This window comes from Bidens hawaiensis, unplaced genomic scaffold, assembly GCF_021521415.1.
Source record: "Bidens hawaiensis isolate Kalapana, Puna unplaced genomic scaffold, B.hawaiensis_p1.1 tig00021201_1, whole genome shotgun sequence".
NCBI classification, from domain to species: Eukaryota; Viridiplantae; Streptophyta; class Magnoliopsida; order Asterales; family Asteraceae; genus Bidens; species Bidens hawaiensis.
The window spans coordinates 112,287-128,405 of record NW_027493285.1 but is presented as its reverse complement, the minus strand read 5'-3'; the positions used below and the strand labels follow the sequence as shown (position 1 = coordinate 128,405).

General features: G+C 37.3%; 1 protein-coding gene and 2 pseudogenes across 1 annotated transcript; 1 reads left to right on the top strand and 2 right to left on the bottom strand.

Moving 5' to 3' along the window:
* Positions 1-1,862: 1,862 nt before the first annotated feature.
* Positions 1,863-4,605, top strand: LOC143563042 (uncharacterized). Its single transcript, XM_077050683.1, has 6 exons — positions 1,863-2,023; positions 3,552-3,617; positions 3,727-3,801; positions 3,880-4,009; positions 4,082-4,204; positions 4,302-4,605. Exons 1-6 carry the CDS (start codon positions 1,863-1,865, stop codon positions 4,440-4,442), a joined length of 696 nt encoding a protein of 231 aa, XP_076906798.1. The 3' UTR covers positions 4,443-4,605.
* Positions 4,606-10,679: 6,074 nt separating this feature from the next.
* LOC143563041 (spermidine hydroxycinnamoyl transferase pseudogene) lies at positions 10,680-12,023 on the bottom strand (annotated as a pseudogene).
* A 2,377-nt stretch (positions 12,024-14,400) lies between these two features.
* LOC143563035 (hydroquinone glucosyltransferase pseudogene) lies at positions 14,401-15,919 on the bottom strand (annotated as a pseudogene).
* Positions 15,920-16,119: the final 200 nt, after the last annotated feature.

Genomic DNA, 16,119 nt, shown 5'->3' with positions numbered 1-16,119 from the left:
TGACTTTTGTATAATTAAATTACTTTGAAGTCTTTTAGCATAAATTGTGGTCGAATAATGCAAAACAATGGTTTTGTCTTCATTTTATGCTATTATTTTTTATTATATAAAATGAATTACATATCAATCTTCATGTAAGTCAAATTTGGTGTATCTTTAAAGTCTAGGGAAAAATTTCTTGCTTCTCAATCACCAAATTTGATAAAAGAAAGTAACTAGCCCTAATCAAACTGCTTGATAAATGGAAACTACCTGATGTTTAGAAAACTTCTATACCGTGTTCTTGAGTTCCACTTAAGAAATGAGAAAGAATAGAAAGAAGAAAACCAGTGCAAATTTCTAGATGCTTGCAACAAGTGTAATTATGTATATTTATCATTATATGTGATGGACCAAATGTTTTTGTAATAATAGTTTTGAGGATGAAAATGGTCATAGACAAATGTTAAAAAAAAAAAGATGTTATACGTTTGCATTTAAAATTGTTTTTACTTAGCTTTTAGATTGTGTGTACTTGTTAGTTGTGGGATACGTTAAGCAAAGTTGTGTCTTGGACGAAAGTTACCATTATCAATGGTTAAAGTTGTTTTCAATTAAGGCGTATGTGAGGAACCGGACCTGATTTGTACCCGGTAATACCGAAAACTGGAACCGGTTTTATATCCGGAATCAGGTTTCCTTAATACCCGAAACCGGGTTTTTCAAATACCAGTTCTATACCTGAATTGCCCGAAAAATACATGAAAAAGACCAAAAAATAAATACTTAGTGCAACTCTTAAAAAACCCAATCTATACCCGAAAAATACCTGGAAAAAGCTCGAAAAAACCCGAAAGTAGGGTTTTTTTAATCCCCGGAAATAGGGTATCAAATACCCGCTTCTATACCTGACCGGACCCGATGCATAGGGTATGTTTTTAGAGATAATACCAAGACCCGAACCCGACCTGAGCATTGCCAATACCCGATTTTCCAATACCCAGTCATATCCGAACCCGGTTCCGTACCTGGAACATGGTATTTGAAAACCAGTAGAGGTGCACAAAAACCCGAACCCGGAACCGGACCCGAAAAAATACCTGGAACCGGTTTTTTTATACATGGGTTTTTAATACCCGAAACCATACCCGACCCTACCCGTAGGGATAGGGTATGCATTTCAGTACCAAAACCCGTACCTGGAACCGGGCCTGATTTATGCCCGGTAATACCCGAAAACAGGAACCGGTTCCATACCTGAAACCGGGTTTTTCCAATACCCGAAACTGGGTTTTTCAAATGCCCGGTCTATACCCGAAATTACCTTAAAAATACCCGAAAATACCCCTAAAATTTGTAACCCCTTAAAAAAATCCAATCTATAACCGATAAAAACCCATAAAAACCCCAAAAAATCCCAAAACATAGGGTTTTTCAATACCCGGAAATAGGTATTTAAATACCCGGCTTTAGAATACCTGGTTCTATACCCAACCCGAACCCGATGCCTAGGGTATGGTTTTTAGATACAGTACCTGAACCCGAACCCAACCCTGGTATTACCAATACCTGATTTTTTAATACCTGATCATCCCCGAACCCAATTCCATATCCGGAACTAGGTATTTGAAAACCCGGATTTGTGCACCTCTATCTACTGCTAATCTCTAGACTCCGTCATCACACAAGAAGCCCAAATTTTTTTAATTTGATCTCAACCCACACACACCAAAAGAAAAGTTATCAACAATAAAAGGCCCAAATCCGGTTCCATTAACGGGCCGAACTTTTCGGCCCAATTTCAAAACCCTCATCATCTTCATCTTCTGGAGCAAACACAGTGAGTGTAGTGTAATCAATAACCAATCGATCGATACAAAGCTATGCAGAGATCATACAGAGGCTTCTCACGGCTTCTCACATCAAACCGATCGTTTTGCACATCGACAAATGATGAAAAGATCGTAGCGTCTGTGCTCTTTGAGCGGCTTCCGGTCATTATCCCCCAAATCGATCCCGTTGTTTACGCCTTTCAAGAGTTCTCGTTAGTCATTTCTGTTATTCTATTTATATTATCTGGAAATTGTATTAATTGAGGTAGAAATTAGGGGTTTTATTTGGGTTTTAGGGTTTAGCGGAAATTATGATTTAAAATGATGCAAACTTGGATTTGGTTAACTGATTAGGGGTGTGCCTTGGGGTACGTTCGGTTCGGTTTTGGGCTAAAACCGAACCGAACTGAACCAAAACCGAAATGTTGGTTTTTGAGTTTTTCAAAACGTTCGGTTGCGGTTTATTGATTTGGGGTCGGTTTTGGGCTAAAACCGAAATGCTGGTTTTTGAGTTTTCCAAAACGTTCGGTTGCGGTTATTTCTTTGGGGTCGGTTTGTGCTAGAAACCGAAATGTTGGTTTTTGTGTTTTCCAAAACGTTCGGTTGCGGTTTTTGCTTTGGGGTCGGTTTTGGGCTAAAACCGAAATGTTGGTTTTTGTGTTTTCTAAAACGTTCGGTTGTGGGTTTTGCTTTGGGGTCGGTTTTGGGCTAAAAACCGAAATGTTGGTTTTTGTGTTTTCCAAATGTTCGGTTGCGGTTTTTTGCTTTGGGGTCGGTTTTGGGCTAAAACCGAAATGTCGGTTTTTGAAACCGTTCAGTTTTGGTTTTTCTGGTTTTGGGCTAAAATCGAACCAAAAGCAGAAATAACGGTTTTTTAAGTTTATTACAACTGCTTGGTTTAGGTTCTTTTTGTTTGTGATGTTTGCGATTTTGTTTTGAAAATAATGGCCCGAAAAAAAAAGTTGGCAAAAAATAATGAATTTGGGTCTAAAATTTTTTGTTAGTTAGTAGTTAATCGATTATTATACATTTGTGCTAACATATTTGGGTTAAAGTTAAACTATATGTTTAACTATTATAAATTACTCGAAATTTAAATAAAAAATAAAAATCTACTAGTTCGGTTCGTTTTTTTTTTGGTTATAGCTACACTCAAAACCAAAACCAAAACCAAAACCAAAACCAAAACCGAATCAAAAGTTCGATTTTTACAGAAACATCAAGCTAAACCGTCGTTTTATGTTTCAGTTCAGTTATTTCGGTTTCGTTCACACTCTTAATTCTGATTAATATAGAATGACACAGAAGATATTATGTACTTTTGTTATCAGTTATTATTCAGTTTTAAGGTCAAAGTGTCTGTCTGATTCTTGAACTTGAGTTGCAATGAGTTGTTAACTTGAGTATGCTGAATTGTCACACAGCTCATTTTTAATAAAATGCAGTTATTATGGTTGGAACTTTCATTTTTCTCAAATTTTCATTTTAGTTTTCTTTTGTGTTTAAAGGCGCCTGCTGACTCATGGTTTATTTGCCAAGCAAATGCTTCATGCATGTATGCAACTTTAACATTTACTGTCTTCCACAAAAGATTTCTCAAATGGTCGTCAGTGTGTTACTGCTCGTTACCGGATCTTGTTGACTTTTGATTTTGTTAGATGATGATGCTGTAATACTGTAGTTTACTATTTAATTTGTGTTTTTCTAGACTAATGTGTATATCATTATGATAATATATAGCTTTAATTGGAGGCAACAGTTTCGTCGGGCGTATCCTGAAGAATTCCTCAAAAAATCTGATGCCAGGTAAACTTATTTCCCAGCAGTTGACATTATTTATTTACTTTAAATTATTTTAAGCCCTTAAATTATTTGAGGCCTATTTTTAATGTTGTTCTTGCACATCTATTTTCAGGGGTAAAGGCGAATACCAAATTGATTATAAACCAGCTCCTAGGATCACCGAAGCCGACAAAAACAATGATAAAAAGTACGATTTTTAACCAAATGTTGGTATTCTCAGACGGTCTTTTGAGTGATATTTAATACTTGCACTCGGCTATTGCAGGTCATTGCAAAGAGCTCTTGACAGAAGGCTGTATCTTCTTCTTTATGGTGATGCATATGGTTCTCCCAAAGGCCAGCCTGTATGGCACTTTCCTGAAAAAGTTTACAAGTCTGAAGAGACGTTGCGCAAGGTATTTTGTAATTTTACTTTCACATTTTCATTGATATCGTGTACTCATTATTGAAATAAACTATTCATTCAGTGTGCAGAATCTGCACTAGAATCTGTTATCGGAGATTTATCGCATACGTACTTTGTTGGAAATGCTCCAATGGGCCATATTGCAATGCCACCTACCGAGAACAACAAAGATAATCGTTTCACGGTATGCAAAATTACTCGATACTTGAATTTGCAATAATCGCTTTGAAGTTTTTTCTTTGAACTTGGCGTTGACAAATGTTATATTTTGATGTTTTTAGAGGTTTTTCTTTAAGTCTCAAGTGATTGCCAAAAATAAGTTTGATATTAAAAGCAAAGATTTCGTGTGGGTGACTAAGGACGAGTTGTTGGAATACTTCCCGGAGCATAGCGAGTACCTGACGAAAATGATCATCAGCTGAACCGGTTCATTTTCAAGTCAAGATTATTAAACGATCTAATAACTTAGTTGATGTTCGTGCGCAGAGTTAAATGCATGTGTTCTTGTTTCCGGGTTTAGAAAAAGCCCAAAACTTGGATTTTGGTTTTTGATAATGTAGCAGTTGTATCCTTTTTTAGACTGTTTTATTAGATTCATACATTAATATGATATGAAACCCAAAAAGTTTCCTTGGTAGAGTTTATAAAGTACATGGGAGATGAAAAAAATGGTGACCTAATGTGTATTATGAGTCATGTCATGATAAACTTATTATTAGACACGAGTTCGATGATATGTAGATGAAGATCATTTGGTTTATGGTTTACTTAGCGCTTTCTTAATAGCAAATGTGTGTGAATGGTGTTCTAATCGACCCAACTAATGAACTAATTACCTCTATTGTCCCGGATTAGGCCGTTAACCCACAATTTCTAAAACACTGGAGGGAGTTAATCGGAGTTTTCTAATTGCAAATACGGAAAACCGATTCTAATCGAAGAAGGAATACCGTGTATTTGTGTAATCCTGGTGTGGTGCCCTCATACAATGACTTACTCAATATAAGTGAACATGAAGGGCTTAAGAATTGGACACACTCAAATGTAGAGGTGTATAAAAAACTGGTTTTACCCAAACCGGTTCCCAAACTTACTCAAACCGACAGTTTCAGGACCGGTTTCCCTTACGATCTACCAAACCGGTTTGAGGAAAACCGGTTAAAATGGACCGAACCAACATGACCAAGCCGGCCTAACTTGCTTCTAAACCGGTTTATAAACCGAATCGGTTTGAGTCAAACCGGTTTTGACCAGCCGTTGACCAAACCGGTTTTGTACACCTCTACTCAAATATGTCTTTCATCTTTCTCAATAAGAACAAATAAACCAAAAAAAAACCCTTCATGTTTCAATAAAACGAACGCCCACGCTTTTTTGAGTTAGTGCGGTACGACTGGCATGCTGACGTGGAAATTATGGAATTAAATAAATCGAAATTAAACTATTTGCAAATGATTTTTGTCATTATTGTTCCTAGAGAGTATTATTTTTTTACATACTTAAAGAACAATAGAAAATATTAAATATTGCTAAAAGAAACTAACATTTACTATATGAGGTTTAATCTCCAAACTATATTCACCGTAGTTTCAAGTCCTATTTTTGTTAGAAATAATTAGGAAAATGACACATAGTAATCGCTATGCCAACATATTATTTTGATATGATTAACTAGTTTTCTGGTATATATACATGGTATATTTTTTTAGTTGCCTTGATTTATAAAAACTTGCACTTTGTTTTAGCGAGACAAACTAGAGTATATGCATGTGTAAAAGTACTCTTAGACCGACTCCAATGCAAGAGTATATGTTTGCAGTTAGCTGAGTTAGCAAACACATGCCTTACATACATCATTGATTCATCTTTGCATTTAAAGACATGCTTGTCACCATGTGCGGCACAAATGCATTATCATTGGGCCCACACCATTTAAATATTAATTTTCTTTTCTTTTTTTTAAACGGCACTTTTGTTGATTTGCAACAGCAAGTTTTATAAATATAAATTAATAATAATGCTTAATAATAAGTAATAAATAATAATTTAATATTACAATTATAAATAACTTAAATAACTAAAACTATACATGTTAACTACTAATAAAAATAATATTAAATAAATAATAATTTAATAATGGCTATTTTTTTTTGTTTTTTTCCTAACGGCTAGCCGAGGCGGCTCGAGTGAAGAAGAAAATCGAGGGTTTCGACACAAGAATGGATAGACTTAAAGGTTTGGAACAACATAAGTTAATGTTAGAAGGGCATAAAATAATGGTAGAAGAGCAGAAAATACTTTTCATCGACACAAATGAAATGGATCATGAAAAACGTAACTTTCATGAAGCTTTCTTTAAGTGGATCCAAGAGAAGTACAACATTAGGTCTCTGTTTTTTCAAATTATGTAGTATTGTTGTTTTTTATTATTTAAGTTTTATCCATGTAATTTCTTTTTAAGTGGATGCAAGTTTATTTTATGTATTATTTGAATTTAGATTAATAATTTTAAAATATTCAACCACTATTTATTTAATAATTTTAAAAGTCCAGCGACTAGTTTTTTTAGAACTTTCCGACGAGTATTTTTTTTTAAAATAATAATACTACAATAAAATTTAATTAATAGCTTTTATTTAGTTATTTAAATTATTTCTTGAATAAAAAGAAAAGATTTGTTAAATGAAAATATAAAGTATAATGAAGGTGTGGAAATAATAAGGTTACATGTGGGAATCATGAGTCGGGTAGCATTGAGAGTAAAATGTGCATGTAGGAAGAATAAGTAGAAAACTGATATGACATGCTAAGTAGGCATGCATGTTAGAAGTGCACGGTCATCGTTACAATTTCTACCTTTTCATCGAATATACTACATTCCGTCTATAAAGTCATATCATGTCTCTACTTTACTCACAATGATGCGTGCCAACCCACCCACGTAACCATGCACCCACGAACCAATTATTATTCCTAATTGTTTAGAGTAGTAGGTTAGTGGTGGTAGTATTAGTTTGTTTTGGTATCAGATAACCCACACAAGATGAATCTCATGGAGGATCCGTCGAGGATAACCACCCGCATGGATAGTACCTTCCGCAGAAGGAACACGTATCGTCCGCGGGAGATATACCTAGCGACCAATAACTCAAGCAGATTAACGGAAGACTTGTTGTGATATAACATATGACAGCACGTGACGAAGGAGGGAAAGATCAAATCGCAGATTGGGATTCCCGTAAGCACGATGAGCCAGTAAGAATTGGCCGATTGTGTAACTGCCCACGACAAGGATTTTCGTACGCCAGCTGTCTGACCAATCAGGAGCAAGTATCATGCTAGCCATAAGAATGAAAGGTTCCATTGAGTGGGACAGCTTGTCCAATCATCTTCTTCCCTCTTCAGCTATAAATGCCACATGAGGATTAACGGTAAAAGCGACACTCTCATTCTCAATAAGAATTACTCACCACTTACCATACTGATTCTCACGCTGGAGAGTGGTTACAAAAAGACCTCCATATTCCCCTTCTTGTAATGAGCTCACGGTGTTCTGTTTGCAGGCCACGGTTATCGTAGTTTAAAACAACTATCGTATCGATCACCGGAGAACATTAAGCTAAGCCCACCAGGGGTTAGGTTGGTGTTAATCCGTTCTCGGTTGAGACATTACGCTAAGCCTACCAAGGGTTAGACTGGTGTTTCTTCATCTACAATGAAACACGTGATCTAACTTCATGTCGGTGTCGGCCGTGAATACGGTCGATTGGGTAGGGCAACTCGGCAAGTGCTATAAATGTTAAAGGCTATGTAAATATTTAGTGTACCTCAGAGGGGTTTGGTGGACCCTAGAAGCTATGGTTGTGGTTGCATCTCCACTTCTTCATCAACATCCATTAATAGATGAAACAGGCATGACATATGTAAAAGATACACTCAAAATCCTACAATTATACAAAAGTATACTCTTCTTTAAGATATATTACGAATTAAATCAAACAAACAATCCATGGTTCACTCAAACCATTTTCTAAAAAACTAACTTTTATAGTTTGATTTCAGTTATGGTTTGCGTAACAACCCGATCCAATCGATATGCTATATCGACTACTTTATATATATACAACTGTGTTATGGTCATAATAGTGTAAGGACTAGAGTTGTCATTAGTAATAATATAGGGGTCAAATGTAAAGATTAGTTATCTGTACTTAATCAGTTGGGTCGTTAATGAAAGGTATCGATCAGTTGAATAAACATTCTTTCTTAGTTTCTTCTCTCTAATTCTCTCTATCAATTCTGCACGTATCAAACTGTGGGAGATTGTGTGCATAGTTAGTTGTAACCTTTGATGCACGGAAACACTAACTAGGGTTGAGTCCCCGTCCCGGGGACGGAAACGCCGTCGAAACGCGTCGGGAACGTTTCCTAAACGAATCCGGTTAATGAGGACGGGTTCAAAACGTTTCCAGGCCTTTGGGGACGTTTCCGACGACCCTGTAGCGAATTCCGGCAATGGTGCAAATGTTTCGGCTGGATTTCATAGGAAGAAGAAGGGAGAAGAAGATTGCGGCTGTAACTTGTGAAATAGAATAGCGGCTTTTAAGTTTTTAGGTTTAAACAACTTTAGTTTTTTTAACATTTAACCTCTTTATCTTTCACTTGTTTGCATATAGTCCCTAAAACTTTTAAACTTTTACATAAAAGTGTTTTTTCTTCAATCTATTCTCTCTAGGTTTGTGTATTTTATTTGTAACCTTAAGTTTTAAAGTAACGTATTCAATTCTTATACAATATCTATCTATCTTGGATTTTTGATTTTTGCCGTTTCCCGTACCCATAATGTCCCTGTATCCTGGTCTCGTACCTATTCTCGTGCTACTTAGGTTGTAACCTTGCGTTGAATAGTTGAATGCCTAAACGGTTGTAACCATGTATGTTTCTTTTCTTTTTTTAACTCTCATGCTTTTGCTTTTGCATCTCTATAATTTAACCACAATACTTTTTCACTATCAACTTTGGTCTCATATATTTTCATCTTTAACAAATTTTTCGTTTTACATTTTGGTCTAAAACATGTAGCAACATGCATGTGTGGTTCAACTATGTCGCAACGTGCGGGCCCTAGACCAACTTAGTTATTGTTTCCAATGTTTTACGTTTCGCGTACGTGGTTAATCGTTTTTAGTCTACTTTTCATTCGGTTTACTGTTTTTGTTTATTATTTCTTTTTTTATATACGAACTTTTCCAGTGTTGGTGGTCGATGACGGTGGTGTGGCATTGGTGCTACTTGGCTCGATTTATAACCCCGCTGCAACGTGTGGGTTTTCTTAATGGCTCACGAAAGTTATGGCCATGGGAGAAGGATGATGACCGAAGCCGATGATGGTGTTGATGAATTCATATTTTCAAGTGAAGCAGGCGTGTAATAAACATCTTTACACCCCCGCCACAAAGCGCGTGTGTGAACACTAGTATGTATCTATTTTCTAAACACTTAAGAAAACCTTTCTAGCATACAAATAACACCAAAGACCAAAATAGAAATTACGACCCAACGTGACTCAACGCTGACTGGAATGCGAATCGCAACAAACTAGGATAGCTTGTCTGGTCCCGGGTCCTAATTATTGTCTATGTACGAGAAGTTGGGTGATGGAATTTAAGTTGATGAGGTTACTATCTTCGGAGTAAAGGAAGAACACTTTTCCACAATGTAAAACATAGGCAAGGGAAAACAAGTTTTCAAAACCAAGCAAACCTAATGAAACAAAGACTCATTTTCTAGTTAGGCACCACTAGCCAGCACTTTAATCTGACGTTTAAACCCATGAAAAATGATTTGACGGCACCATGGGGTGGGCGAAACCATTACACAAGTTTTTAGTGGGTCATTTGCCACATACGTGATAGTAACATAACGTGACGTTTTTCAATTATTTTTTTTGAAAAACCAGACAACTTTCATTTTTTTTTGTGAAACCAGGCAAACCCAATGAAACAAAGACTCACAGTCTAGTTAGCCACGACTGGCCCATCACTTTAGCCTAACGCTGAAGCCCATGGAAAATGATCTTGCGGCAACATGGTATGGGCTATGAAATCATTACGCAAGTTTTTAGTGGTTCGTTTATCACTTACGTAGTAGTGACATGACGTGACTTTTTTCATTCTTTTGTGAAAGCAGGCAAACCCAATGAAACAAAGACTCATAGTCTAGTTAGCGACAACTAGCTTCGCCAGCACTTTAGCCTAACAATATTTAGAGTATGAAACACATGGAAAATGATCTGGCGGCACCATGGGATGGGAACTTACGCAAGTGTTTAATGGGTCGTTTTTCACCTACGTGATAGTGAAATGACGTGACGTTTTTCATTCTTATGTGAAACAACTATGTATTTACGGTAAGAAAAAAAATTCAAATCATATATAATAAGAAATTATTTCAGTTTCAACTCAAAATTAGGGTTTTCACTCTCTAAACACACAAACTGAAAAACATACTTGGTAATTCATAATCAATGAAATTGAAATGATTATTAATTTATTATCCATGTTACAACTCCATAATTTAAAACATTTGAACGAGTATTCAAACAATATGGTGAGACTTAAGAGTTTGTCTTCCATTATTCTTTGACAAAGAACAACAATCTATTCAATTTGATAAAAATAGTTCTGGTAGTTCTCAACATACGCGATTTGAAACCGCAGTGCAACAGAAACCGAACCATCTCCGCCCTCACCGGGGAAAACAATGCCCTTACCATCAACATTAATGGTTGCGGGACCCATATAAACACTCTTTCCCCACCCAAAATCAAGTCCTTTAAAGGGTATACCTAACCAACTTATAATCTCCATATTCGGGTTCCCGTCAAAAGAACCCGTTGTGGACCCGATGGTATGAAACGTCCGAAAAGCCATTAAATCCAGCTGACGTTTTGTATCATCGAGGGCTGACTTAACATAGTCCTCAGTGACTATTTCCACGGCTTCCCTTATCTTACCACATGCGTAAGATAAGGGCCGCCTCACCAACTCAGCAGCGTGGCTACACGCTGCTTGTTTCATAATGGCATTGCCAAAGTACCACTTTGGCAATGCCATCCGGCCTCGAATACTAACCGGAATAAATAGTTTTGTTGGTTGCATAGGCTGGTGGCCTCTAGCCTTACTAGCACACCTCCACATATGCCCGGCCACCGCTTCGAATCGGCTAAATGGACGTGAAATATACCCTGGACGAGTTTCGTTCGCGATATCTTTTAGTTTCTGGACTTGTTTTTTGCTTAGATGTAACATGACAATTTTTGTTTCCTTATTACGTTCCTCTTGGTCATCAATCTGACCAAGTAATAACGAGTTCGGTTCAAACCTTTCGTGTTTGAACCGTGGAGGTGTTGCTGGCTCCGCAGCCAGCAACACACTCCGATCTAGAAACGGTTGGTTTCCAGTTAAACCATCACGCGCTATTCTCGCCCATTCGTCCATGAAATGGGACGCGCACGTCCCATCCACCATAATATTCGATACACCGATCCCAAGGCTAATCCCACCACACCTCAGCTCAGTAAGTTGCACCATGAGAAGTGGTAGTTCATGCAAATCCGAAGCGGCATAGTCGACAATCGGTACTAGTGACCGCAGCTCGGTTGGGAGTGCAAAGTCTTTGAAATCTTCTATATTGTAACTTGAAGTCGCTTCGTGGAACACCGCACCAGCGGCATTGCATTCGAGAGTTACACGGCCACCCGTACGAGGGATGTAGCGTAGGCGTCCCGCGAGAGGGTAGAAGTGCACAAGCACTTGACTCAGAGAGTCTCGGAGTATTTGAGAGGCTGCTTTCAATGGAAACCGAGTTAGATGAAGGGTGGTAAAGTAGACAGTGAGGGCATGAGTTATAGGTTTCTCTTGGTCTAGTTCAGACACACACATAGGTGCATTTGGTGTTGGTTTTGCAGGTGTTATGATGAAGCATTGGCCAACTTTCACCATTTTTGTTTCTATTTGTGTAAGATTAATATTGGAAGGAAGGTGGCTAGTGAATGTGGTTTATGGAGTCATATGCATGTGCTTTATATTGGCACATTGAGTACTATTTTGGCCCTTTGTGTTAAACATGCACATGTTTTATTCCAAGATTTTCGTTATGTTTGTGGTGCGTATATAATGTATATATGTTTGAACCTTCTATTGGGTAAAAGTGAAATTGCACTGACTTTGACGTTATTTTACTAATCTTGTGAAAATAACATTAAAAGTGGCGGAAGGTTAATCAGGCATCATATGGTGGCGTTGATAGCCGAAAGACAAGGGTACATGCACCAATCGACCGGTGTGCCGATGGTTGAGTGTTACGTGCCTTATGTCCAAGGCTTGATGCAAAACTACTATCGAGCCGGGTGTCTCACCGGAAGCAGCTTCTCTATTCTTACGGGGTAGAGGTAAGGCTGTCTACATCTTGTCCTCTTCAGACCCTACTATAGCTTTGTTATTGGTGGGATATACTGAGTATGATGATGTTCCAAGAGCACTGTTACGGACTTTAGTAAAACTATTCATTGCATTGATTGCATCTCTCATATTCTATAATGATATTTAACCTGAATATATTTTGGGCATATTTATATTATATCGATTTGACATGTTTATATCTTCCAAACAAAACTAGTGTAGCAAACAAATAACGTCAATGACCGATTGTTGCCCGTTTGTCTTCTATTTCGTTGTAAAAAAGAAAGAAATTATGGCCGAACACAACATCGATCTTTGTCTTGTAGCGAGTCCTAACCATTGATCATGTGTAATTATTGTCTATGTATGGAGAAATCGATTGATGGATTGAAGTTAATGAGGTTCCTATATTTGGAGTAAAGAAAGAACACTTTTCTAGTAGTTACGATAAAACGTGGGAGAACATATGCGGAAAGCAAAGATGTCTATTGGGGGAGAGCGACGTTAATATCTCATGTTTTTGGGTCTTTGAGGATTTATTACTTATCTCTATATTATGAGGGATGCTCTTAATAGTCGTGATAGGAAGGGAGACAAGACGAGCAAGTAGAATCTCATCCACCACTATCCCACACGAAGGAGCAACATCCTTCTTAGCATGCGGTTTAGAAATCCCCACAATAAACTCTTCCACGTCTCCTGCACCCTTATTAAACCGGGCTACCCCATCAACATGATGTCATGTCCGACTACAAGCATTTAATCGCATACACAACCCGCATAACCATTGTTTCGAGACCATTAAAGCCTCACCAACCGACATAATCCTACAAAACTCGAGCACCATAGGATATATATGTAATATCTTTAGAATGATAGAGAAAAATTTTTGTTTTGTTTTAGAACATACCAAAAAATTTCTCTAACTAGTTAAATATGTGATGTTTTTGATAAACAAGATCAATTCGGATACTTGTAATAGTACCTATGTTTGGTACATTTAGTTCTGAATGTTTGGTTGTTTTATAAATCGATTCAAGTTTGTGAATTTATAGAACTATTTGATTATGTATTGAAACTTAAAAATGGTGAAACAAAAAAAAAATATTTTAATGAATATTTTTGTGACTGAAAGCGGGTCGCAAGTTTGAACCAAAACTCGGCCATAAAGAAACCGGTTGCAAAACTGGTTGAAAATAGTTTCGGTAGCAATTTTAGTCACAAGATTTATTGTAAAACGACTCGATCGCAAATAGTCGCGATTTTGGTCGCTTACAGTACGGTTGGTCGTTAAAAGTTCAGTTGCAATCTATTCATTGAAATTTAGTCCCCGACTTCAAAACACCATTTACATGGATTGATTGTAAAAAATTAAAAAAAAGACAAAAGAGTTGTCATATGTGGCTCAAAAAAAGAATTATAGTTGGCTGATCGAATAAAATAATAAAGTTAAGCATAATATGTAAATATTTTTTGAACGATAAATATAAATTTTCAAAACCTATTTTGATAAAAAAAAAAAAAACAAAAACAAAAAAAATAGCTTTGATTAAACTTTTTAAACTTTTAAGACACTATTTTTCTAATATAGGTGCACAATCGGGTTTTGGCCTTTTGGGTAACCGTTAAGGTTGGAAAAAAGATGGTCAAAATCGAATATTTGTTTAAACTGGTTTGAATTGAAATCAATAATTGTGGAAAAAATTCAAGTCAGGTTTTAAACTTGGGACCTTAAAAAAACCATGCTTTAACCATCACCGACATACCAATGAACTAGAATGTCAATTGCAGCTGATTTTAAAGGTTCTATTTGTTTTTTCTAAATATAATTTTTTAGTCGTCAGCTATGATTTAAATAATTTTTAACACGAAACAATTCACATATATGTGCCAGCATGCTTAACTATTTTATAATTAATACATTAAAAAAGATTCATAAAATAAATAATTCACAAGACAAAATAATTGGACAAGTTTTATTAGATATACTTAATAATTTAAACGCTTAAACTATTCTTCGTTTTCAACTTAGAAGCCAACTGATCTAAGGTTTTTGTAGAAGACCCATCTTTACTAAGAACATTACCAGCAGCCTCTTTAAGTTCCCGAATTCGACTCCTAATCGGTTTTCCTTCTTCCCCTTCTAACAAACCCTTCACGACCCTCGCGATCTCCACACGGCCAACAAGACCATTCTCATCGGCTTTGGGCCTTAACGCCACTTTTACACCATCAGTTAAAGATACCGCGTTCATCTTCTGCTCAGCATAAAGTGGCCACGCAATTATAGGCACCCCATGAACTACAGTTTCAAGAATCGAGTTCCAACCACAATGAGTTAAAAACCCACCTGTGGATCCATGACTTAGAATCTGGGCTTGTGGGGCCCACGAAGGGACCACGAACCCAGTACCTTTGGTTCTTTCCAAGAACCCTTTTGGTAAATACCCCAAAGGGTCCTCATGACTGTGTGAGTTAAAGTAAGTCGCGTTCGGTTTATCGCTCGGGCTTCTAACCACCCATATGAACCTTTGCTCACTCAATTCCAAACCCATGGCTAACTCATTTAGCTGATTTGAAGATAAGGTCCCACCACTCCCAAAAGATATGTACAAAACAGAACCACATGGTTGCCCATCTAGCCACTTCAAACACTCTGACCCATCTACATCACTATCCGAACCCGAACCTGTACCTGAACCGGTCTGTATTAACGGTCCAACTGGATAAACCCTCGGCTTACCCGGTTCTTCTTCTAGCAAAGCTTTCAAGGCCCCACCTTCCAACTCCTTAAAGCTATTTACCGCTATACCCTTAGCCATCTTATACCTTTTAGCATTATAAAGCACCCATTTATAAGCATCATTCTTTCTATCTTGAACCGGGTCAAGTAAGTCTTGACCCCGAACCGGTATGCACCCCGGGATCTGAACCGGTTCGGTTAACTCCCGAAACTCACACGAAACCATTTGATCAAGCTTCGGTAAATGAAGAAACAAAGACAAAGCCATAGCGGTCGATGGGAAGAACACGTAAGGCGAAACGCCAAACTCGATAGCAACGTCGAATGCATCCGTGCCAAAGAGATCAATAAATAAGCCCACGGTGTTGGTTTCGGGTAGTAATGACTTAAAAGCCTCACGAAGCGAGTCGAGTGAGCGTGTGACCATGAGGCTTATTCGGGTTTCCATTTGTGCGTCCGGTAAATCATCAAAATTTACCGGGGGAAGCACGACATGGGCTAACCCGCTCGGGAGGGAGTCCAGAAAGGCCCGCTGGGATATCGAAAGCGGGCCGTCGTTCGGGATGATGAAAGTTGAAGAGATGTTGTGGTGGTTCTTTAATCTTTTGGCAAATTCGACTAATGGGATCAAGTGTCCCATTCCTGGACTTGGTACAATGGCTATATGTGGTCGTCTTTCCATTGTATAGAGAGAGAATAATATTATGTATTGATGGAGAGTTTTATGTGAGGAGATGAATGAAATTAGATGGTGATATATATAGACAACTAGCGTTTATCTTTTGTATTACAGGGTTGTTTTACAATTTTCTTTTATAGTATTTATATATCTTTTTGGATTTTAATATTTATTATAAGAAAGTTAATAATATACTTAGGAAGTTAGGATTTGAT

Bases quoted from the DNA above. Each gene is read 5' to 3' on its own strand.
- LOC143563042 (XM_077050683.1), top strand. From the start codon at position 1,863: ATGCAGAGATCATACAGAGGCTTCTCACGGCTTCTCACATCAAACCGA. The intron at 3,802-3,879 runs GTACGATTTTTA...CGGCTATTGCAG, and splicing joins GACAAAAACAATGATAAAAA to GTCATTGCAAAGAGCTCTTG. The intron at 4,010-4,081 runs GTATTTTGTAAT...CTATTCATTCAG, and splicing joins CTGAAGAGACGTTGCGCAAG to TGTGCAGAATCTGCACTAGA.